This window comes from Varanus komodoensis, unplaced genomic scaffold (genome assembly GCF_004798865.1).
Source record: "Varanus komodoensis strain SLA01 unplaced genomic scaffold, ASM479886v1 scaffold32, whole genome shotgun sequence".
Taxonomy (NCBI): domain Eukaryota; kingdom Metazoa; phylum Chordata; class Lepidosauria; order Squamata; family Varanidae; genus Varanus; species Varanus komodoensis.
Genome location: NW_025335798.1, coordinates 13,316,525 through 13,332,172, shown reverse-complemented (window position 1 = coordinate 13,332,172; position 15,648 = coordinate 13,316,525). Strand labels below are relative to the sequence as shown.

The following is a 15,648-nucleotide window of genomic DNA, read 5'->3' as shown; positions in this document are numbered from 1 at the left end:
AGTTGAAATCAAGTAAGTTTAGTCAAAGCAACCCACAGGGAGTGGGGCTCATTCTACTTGCACAGAACCAAGCTTCTAGTACAACTAAATTTATCAGATCGGTGCCTACATTTCTCCCCTTAATCTGAATGAGAAGGGTAGAGGTTGAAAGAGGGGAGCAACAAGCCAGGATGACAAGATTTCCAATCACTTGCTCCTATTTTTCCTCCTAAAGGGAAGAAATATTTACCACATCGATCAAGAAAAATATATAGAATAAGAAGCATTGGGTGTTTTAATATATAAATATTAAACGTGTGGGGAGAGGGAGGGGGAAAGAAGAATTACAGCATTAACATAGATCCTGAACACAATCTACACTTTATTTCAGACTACAGAATTCTGAACATAAGAAAAAAATCTTTGGCTTGCAGCAAGGGGTTCAGTCTCGCAGTCCATGGGTCATATTATTGTTCTTACCCAGAAAAAGAAACAACGCACACGCACACGCACAAAGTAAGGGTAGGTAAAGGCACACACAAGAACGCAGGGGAAAAGGGTGGAAAGCAAAGTCGGAACGAGCCAGACAGACGCTTCAAACCCAAGATGCTGGAGTGGGGAGAAAGGAGGAGGAGACTGATAATTAAGAAAGGGAAAAGGAAAAAGAAGGAAAAATGATAAATCGGCGGTGGAGGGTGGGAGGGAGAGAGAATGCTCAAGACTTGAGCAAATAGAAAAAAGCTATACATTATCATCAATTTTTTCTTACCTGAAATTAAATATATACAAGATCATACGATGTTTGGTTATATAGATAATTTTTGTAAGTGTTCGGATTTTTTTTAGATTGGAATCCTTATAACTATGAATAGACAATAAATTTGATTTTCTTTTCTTTTAAATAGCACCCTTCTAAGTCCCCTTCAAATGTGTCACTGCAGTAAAGATGTCCTTTGTTTATTTTTTAATTTTTTTCCAAATTGTCCTCTCTCGTTTTGTATGCTTATTTTTTGTCTTCCCAGGCGATCAGGTTCATAATAATATTATAATAATTTTAATAATTATAATAATAAGGTTAGGAATTTAAAAAAACCAAAGCGAAAGTCTCCGGGAGCCCGCTCATTCGCTGTCCTCTTTGTCTTGCACGGTGGTGGTGGAATGGTTGTAAAGTCCTTGGGCCATGAGGTGGAGGGCGAGGCCGTTCTTGATGCCGGTGGCCTTCTTGATCTTGGCTCGCTTGTTCTGGAACCAGATCTTGATCTGCGATTCGTTGAGGCTGAGCTCCTGAGCCAAAGTCTGCCGCCGCTGCTCGGTGATGTAGCGGTTCGCCTGGAACTCCGCCTTGAGTCTTTGGAGCTGCTCCGCCGTGAACGCGGTCCGGGGCCGCTTGTCTTCCTTCTCGTTCTTCTTCTTCTTCAGCTTCCTCGTGCGGGGACCTACAGGCGGAGCGGTGGGTGGGGTGGGGTGGGAGAGAGAAGCACAGACAAAGGGGAAGGGGGTAGGGGCCAGAGACGGGGGAGGGGGAACAGCGTTGCCAGATCAGAAGCAGTCCAAAACAACCACCACCAGCAGCAGCGCCGTCCGGACACAGTCACGAAGCCCTGCCATTAGGGGCAACTCTGGTCGGTCTGCGGGGCGCCCTGCGTGGGAGCCGCGCTGGCCTCTTGCTCCGGAATCCAGGGGCGACACGTCCCTTTCAGAAGGGGGCATGTGGCGACCGTAACGAGGGCGCGGGGGCTGGCCGCAGAGTGGCAGATGAACTGCTCTCCTTGGATCGCTGCAGCTTCCCTTTCCAGTCCAGCCCACACTAAATTAAAATGTGGGGGCATCCTGCCCCCAGAGCCGTTCACTGGGAAGGGAGTCCACCGCTGCAGCGACAGGCCTTCATCCCCTCCTGGCGCAACATCGCCAGCACCACGCAGCCTGCAGTGGCATGCAGCGAGGGGAAAGCCCAGAGAAGGCGAGGCGGGAAGAGGGCAGAGAAAAAGCAACAAAGAGGCAGCGGGGAGTGAACCAAGGAAAATGCCTGCATTGCGCTCATTCACACGAGTTTACCTGCTGACTCTTCCCATCTGGGCCCCAACTCCATAGATGCGTGCCACATCTAAAGCAATTTACTATTGATCGCTCTATATCTATATATCTGTGGCTATAAATAGGCAGATGGGGGATAAATAGATTGACAGATCAATCTGTTCGTTTACGTTTAACTAGCTGGCTGGGGGCATCTGGAAATCCACACAAATATAATGTTTGCATTGTGGTGCCGGTGTAACATCCCCACGTACAGTTTGTCCATGAATTATCAAATCCTATTCCCCCTAAAAGACACCTAAAATACATCAAGTCTTATTTCTTAAAGGCAAAGTTTCTTAATGGATATCAGACCCTTTAAAAGGAAAAAAACGGCTAACTGATTTGCTGAGCAGTTCAGGAAACTTACATAGAGAGAAACAGAAACAGAGACACAATCAGACAAAGTTAGGGGGGATTATTTTTCAGCAGCTGGAGACTTAGATCCCCCTTTTGCACTCAAAGTTGGTTTATAGTCACAGGGACTTGCAGAATTCCTGGTTTTACAAAACGGCCACAGATCAGATAAGCTGCGTTTCCAGCGCTGCAAGAGTTAAACGAGATATGTTAGGGAGCACGCCAGGAAACCAGCCCGACGTCATTCACCTTCGATATTCACCAGTGTAAAGCCATGTTTCAAAACACACAACAAGAAGCTCCCACTGAATTTTAAGGTAGTAAATACTGAGACAGAATTAAGTGTGAATCCAAAATAAAAACAAGTCGTCTGTGCTCCATTTCTGTCTTGTTTTGTGGAGGGCTGGGTGGCAAAGGGCCATTGCCCAACTATTCCACAAGTCCTCACTTCAAACTTTCTGCCTCAGATACCTGTTCATTTGGGGTGGGGGGGAGCAGATTTAAAAATGCGTTTCGATCCAGAAAAAGGTCCCGATTCATTTCTCCAGATTAAACCAAGGGCACCCCTCAATAAGCAAGCATGTTATAAGACATTTTAAAACAAGCGAGCGAGCAGAACTGTAATATGTGAATAAAGAGAAACAGGAACTAAAATAGCTTTAATGTAACAAGCGAAGTTTGGCCAACATGCTTACTATATAGAGATCTATTCGAACAGGTGCTGAACCGGTGGAATCATCTCACACCGCCACCCTCTCTCTCCCCTCACGACTGCACGCTAGTCAGCACCCCCGTTGCCTTTTGGGTGCCGCCCGATTAAAAAGGAGAGAAAGAAGATGCAACCAGGCAGCTCTTCTGCCCTGTTTCCGGAGCCTTTCGCCCAAGCCCTCGCGCGCCCAGAGCTCCGCACAGGCGTCCCCGCACCGGGACAGACTTCCTTAAAGGGTCTGGCGCAGCCCCTCGGAGCTGGTGCCCCCGAAACTCGGCGGATCAACGGATTTCCACGAGCGGGAATAAGGCTCGGGAAAGACAAATCTCCCGAAGGCGTTTCCACTTAGGGAGAGTTGGCACGGATGGCGCTCCAGGGCCCGGCCCGCTCCGCTTTCGTGCATGGTTCTCTTCGCGGCCGAGTCGAGGTTCTCTCCGCCCGCCCGCAGCCGGGCGCACGCAAGAGGCCCGCTCGGTGCAGCCGTCGCGGCCCCGGGCGGGCTCAGCCCCGTCTCCATGCGCGCCTCTCAGACCCCATCAAACAGCAGCCCCATCCCTCCCACTCGCTCCTTGAGCCCCCCCCCCGCCGCCGCCGCCCCCCGCTTCGCACACACTTTTTAAGAGGGGGCGGACATTGGGAACGACCTCGCAGGCGCAGGGGCCGGGCTGGTGCCGTCGCTCGCTTCGCAGGTCGCAGCGCTGGCGCGACGCGTCTCCGCAGCCCACTCGTGTTGCTGGAGCAAATGAATCCCACGTGCCGGATGAGGCCAAGTGCTGATTGCAGATGGCGCACGGCCTTGCCATAACTCTCTTGCTTGGCTTGGTCGAACGCACACCGTTTCAGGAAAGGAAACGCTGATCGGAAATCTAAACGAAATTATACCTAGGAAGGCCTTTGGCGGTTATAGGTGGCATATAAATAAGTTAATAAATAAATAAATCCCTGAGCAGGATTTCCCCACCCGCCCCCTAAAAAATTACCACATTGCACAGAATGTCCAAAAGCACTCAATATCGAGAGAGAGATTCCAGCACGATTATTTCAAATCTAAAAAGAGGGATAGTCGTTTAAATAAACTGAGTTGACATGGAGGCGCACTGCTTTCGGAATTCTTTCAAAGATATCCTGCACTGAGCGGGGCCAGTTTCTTGGACAGGAGTCTGATAGAGAAAACCTGTCAGAAGCAGGCCCCAAACTGAGAGAACTGGCTTCTTTTAAGAAAAAACATCTTAACCCAAAAATAAAAAGTGTTAGTATGCTTTTATATTCGTGCATATGTGTATATTGAGGGTAAAAATAAGAATCTCAGAATTCCCCCCTCGAATTTATATAAGAGTAACAACGATAGCCACAAATGTCCTAGCAGTATTTCCTAGAAAAGTCTCCCAGGCACGAACTCCACCGCAAAAAAGAAAAAAAGAAAAAAGCGGGTGGGGGGGAGCTTTTGCGCGTCGTTTTAGCTAACCGGTGAAGTTAGGTCAGGTCGTGGTCCAATGGGGAAGTGAAACAGCATATTCTAAGGACCGACCAAATCCCTCCGAGGAGGAAGAAGAGAAGTGATGGGTGAACACTAGCTCCTCTCTACCCCCCCCCGCCCTTTTCACACGCACACGCAGAGAGAGGAAAGGTGAGCTCAGAGGAGGATCTGGGGGCCTGCAAGCTGGAAAAGGCCACTTTTAACCTTTAACCCTACACCAAGCAACATTTGTCAGCAGAGGCCTGCGCTCGGGCTGCCGCGTGAGGAGCGATGCTTTCCTTGGTGGGAGAACGGCTTCCCCCCACTTCTTCTTTTTCTTTTAAAGGGCAAGAAAGGAAGAACCAAACCCAAGCTAGCTCAAATGCCAAGCTTCGCAAAGCAGCGGCCTTGGGAAACCAGTAATAAAATCATTTCACTTGGCCGCGGAAGGCAGAGCTGACAGCTCAATCACTCAATCAATCCGTTTAGTCAATCAAAGTGGCTTTTCTGAGTTTCGAGGCGCGGGCATGTGTCAATAGCGGCCTGATCGAGATGGCGGCCGCTGATAGCGGCGGATTGATCAATCGCCCGCAGAAAGGAGCTCCTCGCAGAGCTCCGAGCCTGGAGGGGCGGGAGGGGGGGCGGGAAGCAGAGCGAAAGGGCGCCTCGGGCCGCCTCGCTGGGCCGGGCGGGCTCGGCTCGCACAGCACCCGCAGGCCTCGCTGCCGCGGCGCAGCGGACGGGCGCGAAGGGGCGCCCCGCCAGCCCCCGCGCCGGCCTTTCCAGGCGCCTTCCCTGCCTGCCTTTTCTCCACGGGGGGCGAGAGAGACCGGCTACCGTCCCCCCGAACCACTCCTGGCCCCTCTTCCTTTTCCGGAAGAACCTGCAATCCAGCTCTCCCGTGGCCATCGAATACGCATTCTGCCAATTCGCGGGAGCCTCCGAGAACCAGCCGGTTTCCCGACCTGTGTCTGGGCATGGGCGCCTGAGGGTGGGCGGTTTTTTAATCATTTCAGCGACTTTGTGGGGAAGAGGAGAGGGAAAGGGGTGCTTTTCTCAGCTAAATACTGCCCACGGGGTGAAATCCCCTAACGCTCTGTGCTAAGGACACCGAGAAGACGAAAGAGAAGGCCTGAAGGCCTGGACTTTTCTTCTCCACGGCGAAGGAGCTTCTGTTTGGTTTTCGGAGAAGTCCTTGTGCGTTCCCTCTCTCTCTCTCTCTCTCTCTCTCTCTCTCTCTCTCTCTCTCTCTCTCTCTCACACACACACACACACACACACACACACACACACACTGCCTCTTCCCTTTTGCCCGGAGCCCTGCCTCCTGACTGTTTCTTCACAAATATATCCAACATATGCAACACGTGTCTCACCCACCCCATAATTCTCAGTAGCAAATCATAATGAATACGCATCAAAATACTAACCCTCTGCACCTAAGTCGCCACATATAAACCGAGAATTCTACCCCTAGCCGACATCTGGAAGTCCAAGGCTCACCCACGCACAAGCAATGCCCTCCAGTACTATTACTTTCGAAATATGTGTAGCCAGTGCACGTGTGTTTTCCACTTTCGAATGCGCACACGGGATGGGAGGGCAGGGGCAGCCGGCCGGGCGCAACGCCTCTCCCCGTCCTCACCCGCGCAGCTCAGTCGCACAGCTGGCTCGCAAGACCCCGCTGACTTCCAGCGGCTGGACAGGTCCGCCCCGAAAGCTTGCGGGTGCTTCCCGGGCCCTGCCTTGAGGACTGCGGGGGAGATGCATTCCCCGCCCGCCCGGATGTTTGCTGGCAAGTCCGTGAAGTTTGCTACTCCCCGATCACTGCCCATAGGAAGCCCACCTTAGTACATCTACACACAGAGAGACATTTAAAAACCTTCAGGGGGCAACCGGACACCCTCGAGCCGAAAATGAGCTCTTTGGAGAGCGAGCAAACAAGTCGGATCCACTCCGCAAAAGCCTCTCCGAAGCGAGGCCCCGACACCCTCCCGCGCCACGCCGCAGCTCCGCGCACCCCCGCCTGATCCAGCCCCAGCCCGGGTTGGTGGCGAGGCTGGGAGAGGAAAACCCCCTCTCAGGAGGGCTTCTGCGGGCACCCACCGGACTGTGTCCGGCGGACGATGGCCACGTTATGGCGGCCCCGGACCGGCCTCTCCGCAGGCAGGGCTGCCCTGGAGCGCGACCCCCGCCCCCCGCTGCAGGCACCCCCCCACGCGCACTGCCACGCGGGGCCCGGGCTTGCTCGCGAGTAGGCAGCGCCAGGCGCGGAGGAGGCGGCCGTCCCCTCGGCTCGGAGCGCCGGCCTGGCGATCTAAGCAGCGCTGCAAGCATTCCCACAGAAGACAAGGAAGGGGGCAATTCCGAAGGCACGGAAGAGGATTCTTACCCGAGGATGGTCTGTCTGAGTACCTAGTGCAGTAAACCCAGGCCGGCCAAACCAGCGGCTGCTGACTATCGCTCTTGACCACGGCTCCTCCATTATTGGAGCCCATGAGGAGGATGGCGGGGTTGGCGTGCTCCCCGTACTTCGCCGGGTTAGTTCCACTCCCTTCCGAGCAGGAGGAGGAGGAAGAGGAGGAGGAGGAGGAGGAGGAGGTGGAGGAGGAGGGGGGCTTGGCCGTCCCTACCGCTGCTGCCGCCGTGGCGGGGCTCGCCTTGGAGGCCGTGGAGGAGCGCTCGGGGTTCCCGTGCGAGTCCGCGCTAAGGAGAGAGGAGGCCGGGTTGGGGGGCCTGCCGAGCAGTGGGTTGACATTTTCTCTACCTGAGCTGGCCGCGCGATCTAGGTCTCTTTCCCGGCCGCAGCCGCCGCCGCCGCCGCCGCCTCCTCCTCCTCCTCCCGCAGTCCCGGCGAGGATCAAGAGCTGCTCTTTCTTGCAGCCAAAGTCCGGCCTCAGGATGTTGTCGATGAAAAAGTTGGTGGTGCGATGCTGCTGCTGCTGTTGCTGCTGCTGCTGCTGCTGCTGTGGCGGCGGCGGCGGCGGCGGCGGTGGTGGAGGCGGCGGCGGCGGCGGCGGCCGGGGGTGCTGCTGCGGCGGCGGCTGCTGCTGCTGCTGCTGCTGCTGGGGGAGCGAAGGCGCCGGCTGCTGCGGGTGATGGTGGTGGTGGTGGTGGGGGTGGTGGTGAGCGTGGTGGGGCAGAGGCACGAGGCACGGCGCGGCCGGCGACAAGGGAGCGTGGCTGCTGGGCGACACCGGGACGCTCTCGCCATCGCTGCCGCTGCCGCTGCTGCTGCTGCCGCCGCCGCCGCTGCCGCCGCCGCCGCCGCTGCCGTGCTGGCTGCTGCTGCTGCTGCTGCTGCTGTTGCCGGCCGAAGTTGGAGCAGACTCACGCTGGCTTGGACTGTCCGTCTGCTCTTCCATAGTCGGCCGCCAGCACCGAGGATCGCGGTCTTTTCTCTCGATTCCCACACCCCACTTTTGCAGGAGGTGGCAAAATTAGGATGGTGAAGATGGTGGTTGCAGTTATTTAAAATGAGAAGCGGGGGAGACAATATAAAATCCACTTGTTGGCTTGGAGAAGAATCTAGAGAGAGATATCCAAAGACTCAGACATTTGGAGGGATTCTCTTTTCGTTTTTTGTTTTGCTTTTTTCAGTTATCTTATACTCTCTCCCCCCTCTCTCTCTCCCTCTCTCTCTCGCACACGCACACACACACAGAGACACGCACCCCTTCCAAAAAGAGAGAGAGAGAGAGAGAGAGAGAGAGAGAGAGACCAAAACAAAACCAATCCCCCAAACCCCTCCCCCCTCCCCCAAAGTCTTCTCACAATCTACCCATCTTTCTTCAAACGCCGCAGCGCTGGGGTTTCCCCCAAGTGTCAGAGTCAGCTTTGCCCACGGATCAGTCTTGGCAGACGCTTTAATCGCCCGCTCGCACGTGCATCTTTTTCTCCCACCTTCCCCTCCCCCTCCTCCCCTTCTCCTTAAAAAAAAGGCAAAATCTCTGACAGCGCCGATCGCGCAACAAACTCTCCCTAAAAATCTCTCCGCCACACTTTTTTTTCCATTCCAACCGGAAGCACGTGAGGATGGTCCGCACGTGGAAAGGGCCAATGAGCGGCCCGGGAATTCTGTGACGCCCCTGACGCGAGCCAATGAGCTGCGCTGGAACTTTGCAGAGCCATTATCCGAGGGGCTGGCTAATTCAGGGAGAGAGAGATTTACGCTTTCCTTGACGCATCCCTTCTAAACCCTGCTTCTAGTTCCCATTTCCACCCAGCCGGGGACGTCGCATCTAGTCGTTATTAATATATTTAAAGAATAATTAGATGCACACATGTATACATAAAATAAGCCCACAAATAACTTTTCCCAAGTCCAGAAGTCTATGCGTGTCACTTCTAATGGCGATTTGCAATGGAATCTTCCTTCTGGGTCCTTTTTTTTCTTTCTTGCTAAGGACTAAAAGCTAAAGAGATCGGAGTTCAATTTTAAAATCCTTTCCCATATTTAAATCAAACTAAAACTAGGTCATAGGGGGAAATTATCTGTTTCCGAGGATGACTCCCAACCAATTTTGAGAGTCTTCCAGCCAGATTTCACCTCTGGGTTCTGCCATTGGAGTATTAAAGCTGCTTATCTGGGAATAAGCTCGACTGAACAGTTAGATTTACTTTCCAGTAGACCTGTCTAATATTGGGATGTAAGAGACCAACATGGAGGAGTTGGTTTTAACAAAACAACCCTCACCTTACCTTTAAAAATTAAGAATCACCATCTCAGGACTCAATTTGTGCTAAATCCAGTTTCACTGATTTGAATGAGAAATTTTCAGCGCGGTGCTGCCTCCCCTTCTTACTCAGAACTAAGATCCCATTGCATTCAATGAGGCTTGTTTTCATGGAAGCGCGCACAGGTCTGCGCGCATCAGGCTCTGCCATTACAAATGTAACGCATCAAAAGGACCGTGTGGGATCCGACCGAGGTCCATCTAGGCCAGCATGCTATTCCTCCGCACGACGAGCAGCCAACTGCCCATAGGAAACCCACGAGCAGGACGTGAGAGCGACAGCACCCTCTGCCCATGTTCCCCAGCAACTGGGTACGTAGTCATATTGTGTCTGCTAGTGGAGGTAGGAAGGGCTTCTGACTACTCCTAGCCTTCCTGGACAGGAACATGTCCAGTCCCCAGACTAGTGGCCATCAGCACATCTTGTGGAAAAGAAAACCAAAACTTAAAACTGCACTTTGCAGAGAAATACTTCCTTTTATCTGTCCTTTGGGATCATGGAAATCCATAGGAATTCAACTGGTTTCATTCTGCATTGCGGCCTTGGTTTGTCTAAGTTGTGGTGGTTTGTTGGTGGGCTTTAGGCAAATGCTTTTTGTCAGTCCGGAGAACATCTATAACTATTTATCTCTTCCTCAGGCATAATTATATAAGCATGCAAATGTTCCCGTGGTGTTTTCACACATGAACAGGTTGGATTTAAAAAAAACCAGCTGATAGTGTTCCTGGATAGATAGTGTCAGTATAAAGAGCAGAGAGTGTTCCCAGACAAGCCTACGGTTGAATAGACTGTTACAAAATCAAACGTTTATCACCTCGACAGTGACACTGAGCTGCCAATACTGCCCCCCAGCCCCCAAATCAGCAACACTAATAATAGCCAAAATTGACCTCCTGTAGTTTATTTAGACACTGGTTTATTTTGGTTGGCTGGCTTTTGAAACGGGGCTGGATCCGTCCGTTGTTGGATTTTGTCTGCACGAGGTTGCTCTCTAATACAACATTCTCCTTGGTTTAATCATTTTTGCATGGATCATTTATTGTTTCCAACACACAAACCCACCCACACTTTCTCTTCATCTTCGAAACCTGGCACTATTCGGAAATATTTTTTTTTAAGTGTTTTAGTGGCAGGAAGCTGAAAAAGGATTTGCTGGGTCATGGCGTGGGTGACGTCCTAGGTCAGAAGCTTTGCCTATCGAAGACTATGCGCCTGCTTCAGGTGTCCAGAAAGATGCTTAGACTGCAGGTGGGGGGGGGGAAGAGGAGGAGGAGGGTTTCCTGTGACTAGAATGTTCTCCCCAACCCACCCATTTTAGAGATTGATTTGTAATTGACAAATCAGATAATTTCATGTGTTAGGGGGAAGAGACTAATAAGTCCCGCAAATACAGATTCAAATCACTGAACTGAGAGATATTCTTCTTGCAAGTCCAATAAAGATTCATTGTTCCTTATTCATTAAATAAGAGTCTCCCACAACATAGAGGATTTAAGTTGCAGAATTATTTGAGAAGGCATCTCAGAAGGTCCAGCTTCAAACCAACTTTAAAAGCAACAAATTTTCATTATTTGTTAAATTTATACTACAGATGGGCATATGACTGCAACCAGCACACACAGAGACCCCAAAATTAAAGGACTGTTGAACATCTGGGCATACCCACCCTCCTCTCATTTAATCACCCTCCTTCTAAAATTGGGTTTTATTTATATTTTAGTTCGCAAAAGGAGGGGGAGGACAAAAAATTGAAATCTTTATCCCAAAAGCGAGCGTGGGTACTTAATTAAATTCTAATTAGGACACTATCAATATCCCATTTAGCTGCGTAGCCTTTGTGTGCCTCAGTCTCTTTCAGAGCCGTAAATGGGGGCCCGCCGCCTTATCTCGCCTGCAAAGAGACGCCTTGAGAAGGGCTGCGAAAGATAATTTATAGGTTTTAATTACTCTTCATTCCGCCTGATCAGCTTGGCGTTCATCAGAAGACGGCGAATAAAACCTGGTCAAAAAGCACTGTCACTATTCCCTGGCACGGCGCTTAATCAAAGCAAGCAGGGCCCCTATTACACGCTGCGCGCCTCTCCACGTAATTTCCCAGCTGCTGATAAAGCTGGTTGAATAATGCTGCAGTCCTTCGGAGACACCATTTACAGAAATGACTTTATTGACGGCTTAACGTCGGTAATTCATTTTACCTTTCATGGAGTGGGAGCCGGATTTGTTGCAGTAATGGGATGATAAATGCGCTGGCGGCCCCATAGCTTTGATTAGGCGCTGGAATACGCACGCACGCACGCGCACGCACGCACACACACACACACACACGCACAGAAATGCGCGCCGCCACCCCCTCCCCTCCGCCCCACCCCACCCCCGCGCGACATCCCGAAATGGGCCAAAATCGGGCGGGCGGGCGACCCAGGGAAGGCCGGGCTGCTGCCCAGGGAAGCAGGCAAGAGCAGCGCTCGGCTTACCTGGCGGGGTCCCGGGAGCTGCGCTCCTCCGGCGGGCAAGAAGGCAGGCTGCCCTGCGGCTGGAGGGGCTCCTCCGGACAGGGTTCTGCCGGCCGCTGCGGGTGACAGCGCTGAGGAAGAGGAGGAGAGCCTCGCGCTGGGGAGGGGGGAGCAGGAGCCCACGTAACTTGTCACTCCTGTCCTCCTGGCCCTCTCTCTGAATGGGTGGCTGCCAGCTACCTAGAAGAAGGTCATCCACTGCATCTCAGACAGGAAGGGAAAAGTTTCCCGCCGCACTTAGTTCTTTGCATTTCGCATCCGCGTGGTTCCTTTTTTCTCTTCCTCAAATTTAAGAAAACCAAAGACCATTAGTATTAGCATTGTTGCTGTGATTGGTAGTCGGAGTGTTGGTTATCGTTGCTGCCGCCGCTTCCACTACTATCCCCATTTCTGGTACTCAGGTATTTTTATTCTTTCTGCATTGTTAGTGCTGGAGGCTACCAGCAAAATAAATACAAGGACAATGAGATTGTGCTCTTACGAAGTGTTTTTGGTGCATTGAATAAAATACGACCCCACTTTCTTTTCCTTTTCTCGTCACATGTCTTGCCACCCATTTTCATTTTAGGCACCCTTTCTTTAAAGGAAAGGAGAAGGTCGGTTGCGACGAGAATGGGCCTAAAAAGCGAACAAATGCGGCACACTCGGGATTTTGGAAGGAGAGGATCCGGATCAGAAGAAGCCGCAGCAGCAGGAGGCAAGCGGCGAGTGGGTCGGCCCCTGGTAACGTTCCCGAAAGGAAGACGGGGAGGACGGCCAGACCGGCGGGGTTTCCAAGTGCGCTCGGCGCGCTCCCGCTGGCCTGCAGCGGTGTGCTCGGATGAGTCCCACGGCACCGCACGAGGGTGCCAGATTTGTCCTAAAAGCCAGGTCGCCCCCTCCCCGGGCGCGCGCGGGTGCATCTGCCCGGCTCGCCTTCCCCATTTCCGTTTAGGAAGTATATATTGCCTACTTTAATACACACGCCGATAATCCTATTTCTAGGGCCAGATCAGATCTCATTGGGGCCTTTGGTGAAGGACATAAATGAGTTGTTGCAATACAATAGATTTCATCCTTCCTACAGGGACTGGCTGACCAGAGGTTTTGTTAAAAATGAATGCGAATAGATTTCTCCTACAAGTGCCGCATCATTATTATGAGCTGGGAGGTCAGGCTATACATTGCGGGTCCCCAAAGCCTATAGACCCTGAGAAATGCACAGGGATCCCACGTCATTGTACCTGACAATCCTTTCAATAGACTAATTCAATTAGCGCTCGGGGGATTCAGTCTTCATTACGAGGCCAGGAGACGCCGAAGGAGCGGGGCGCGGTGGCGGTGGGGCTGGGGGTCAGTCTTGGCCGTATCGACTTTTCGGGCACCGGTCGTGGGGGGCACGCAGGCCTCTGCGGGATGTTTGCAAGAACCGGATGCAAGGAGAAAGGAGTTGGGCTGCTGCAATTCGGATTGTGGGGGATTATCCGACGGCCCCCCCCCCGCCAGTCACACGCACAGACACATATACACAGACCCTTCCTCCCACGCTTCCTATCAAATCTTCCTAGGCACCTCTTTCGCTTTTGAGCAACGATTTTTCTCCCAGAGCTTCTCAGAGACAGATGTGGGAATCAGCAGTATATCTTGAAGAATGAAATGATTTGAAAAGAACAGCCCCTTTCAAGAACATGTTAAGGGTGACTCTCTTAACAAGGGCGTCTTCTCCCGCACGCGCGCCCCCGCCCCCGAAGGAGAGGTGCCGAGCTTGATTACTGATTTGTTCCCCAACAACCCTGCGAAGGTGGAGTTTCAAGGAAAGTGGGGGAGGCATTTGAAAGCCCTGCCGCTTCCAGTCCCAGGGAGATGACTTGGTAATATTGCAAGGATCTGGGAGGGAGGGAGGGAGGGGGAGTGAATTCCCCCTCCTCTTCCCTCCCTCCCTTCTTCTCCCTCCCTTCTTCTCCCTCCCTCTGCCCGGAAACTGGGACAGCCACCTGAGTGAGCTACCTCGCGGCTGGCCCAGGAAAGGTCCCTTCCGCGGGAGCGGGGCGCAGCCTCCGCCGCTTGAAGTTGTTCGAGGAGGCACAGACGGGTCCCAGCTGCGGCGGGCACACCCTGCCACCTTTTCTCCCCCACCCCCGCCCCCGTCGTCGCCCCCGGCCCAGGGCTGAAATTTGGACGGTGCAGGAGTCCTGCCCTGCCCGTCCCCACGGGGGGTGCGGGGGGGAGATCCATCGAATGGCAGCCGCGTCCTCTGCTCAGCAACGCCGCGGTCCCGTTCCGGGGTGCGGGGTGGGGGAAGGTGGGCGCCGGCGCTCAAATCCTGCGACTCGGGATTCGTGTTTGCCATGGCCGGGGGCTTTGTTTCCGGGCTGGAGAGCGGGGATCAGATGGCGAGGCTTTGATCGCCGAGCCGCCTTGGAAGCGCGAGCGGGGAAGCTACAGATGACTGCGCGCTCTCGCGCCCCCTCCCTCGCCGTCTCCCGCCGCCCCCCCCCCCCGCCGCCCCCGCGCCCGAAATGGCAGGGCTGTCTAGTGTTTAATAATGGGCGAGGATTACCTTTGCAATGACTTGTTTGGCGGTGACAGGAGCAGAAGGTGCCCTTCCCCCCTCCTCCCCCGCGAGCTGGGAAGGACCCCTTTGTGCCCTCCAGCCGAGGGGAAGTTCCATCCCGTCCCGGCATCAGGAATGCGGGCGCCCGGCTCTTTCCCTGGCGGGGCGGGGGCAGCAAAGCCCCCTTTCTCCGCAGGTGCTGCCCCCCGGAGTCCATACAGACGTGGGGAGGGGGGGGGTTGGCACGGAAAGGAAAAGAGACTAGGGATGTGCACACATGAGCTGCGGAATTTTGGTACATAGATTCAGACACGCACGCACAAACGCGTGTGCCTACGTGTGTATAATCTCTGTGTCGAGAGGGATGTGTAATTCGATAGTTAGATCTATTTGCAAACTTAATCGGTAGCAACAAATATAAATAAGCACAAAAGGAAACATTGAGACAATTCGTATGTTTTGCGCACACACATACCCACACTGACTAGAGGGCACCAGAATATAAAGGAATTAAGGCTGCCATTCTCTGCACGCTTCCTGGAGAGCCAGTAACCCTGAGCTCAGAAGGGCTTTCTTCGAGGGAGGCATTGCACGAAGGTGGCCCCCTCGCACCCCTTTTATGTGGTCAGCCTTTCTGCGAAACCTTGGGGTCGGGGCACGGAAGTGAGGCAGAAGCCCCCCCTCGGCCAGTCCAGCCATCCCTCGACTTGGATAAAACAGCCAGTGGGAAAGCTCGTTCGTGGATGCTGCAATACCCAAAATGTTCGCGCACCTTTCGTTTTCGACCCAGAAGGACGAGTGGGCATGCGTGCACCGGTCCAACTTTCTCGTCTGACCAACTCAGAAGGGGGGAGGCAAAGCCACAAGAAGTTACAGGACGCCCTTAGAGACCGCGCTCGCGCATCCTTGCGGGCGCAGAGGGTGAAGTGATTCACGGGAAAGGCAAGCAGGCAGCGTCCCCTCCATTCCAGACGGAGAGGGGCCACGAATAGGCCCCGGTCCACCACCTCGTTGCCGAGAGGCCCGGAGGGAAGCGCCCCTCGCCAGGGAGAGACCGCGGGCGACGCTTGGCTTCCTGGCCGGCCTCTGCCGCCGCTCCGCGCCCTGGCACGTCGACCAGCGTCCGCCTGACCCGCGGCTCCGGCGCTGGGACCGATGCTCGGGCCGTCGCTCTGAGCTGAGCCGGGCTGCGGGTGAAGCGGCGCCCCCCGCCCTGCCCGCCTGCTTATAGGGCAGGAAGAGCCCCAGGACACCCCGCGGTGCCACGCCAGCCGCTTCGGGATCGCGCCGC

General features: G+C 53.7%; 1 protein-coding gene across 1 annotated transcript; it reads right to left on the bottom strand.

Moving 5' to 3' along the window:
• Positions 1-1,035: 1,035 nt before the first annotated feature.
• EN1 (engrailed homeobox 1) lies at positions 1,036-14,153 on the bottom strand. Its single transcript, XM_044438485.1, has 5 exons — positions 13,811-14,153; positions 11,786-11,921; positions 7,724-7,811; positions 6,967-7,618; positions 1,036-1,415 (listed from the first exon to the last, which is right to left on the bottom strand). The coding sequence occupies exons 1-5, from the start codon at positions 14,151-14,153 to the stop codon at positions 1,099-1,101; spliced, it is 1,536 nt and encodes a 511-aa protein (XP_044294420.1). The 3' UTR covers positions 1,036-1,098.
• Between the last annotated feature and the right edge of the window lie 1,495 nt (positions 14,154-15,648).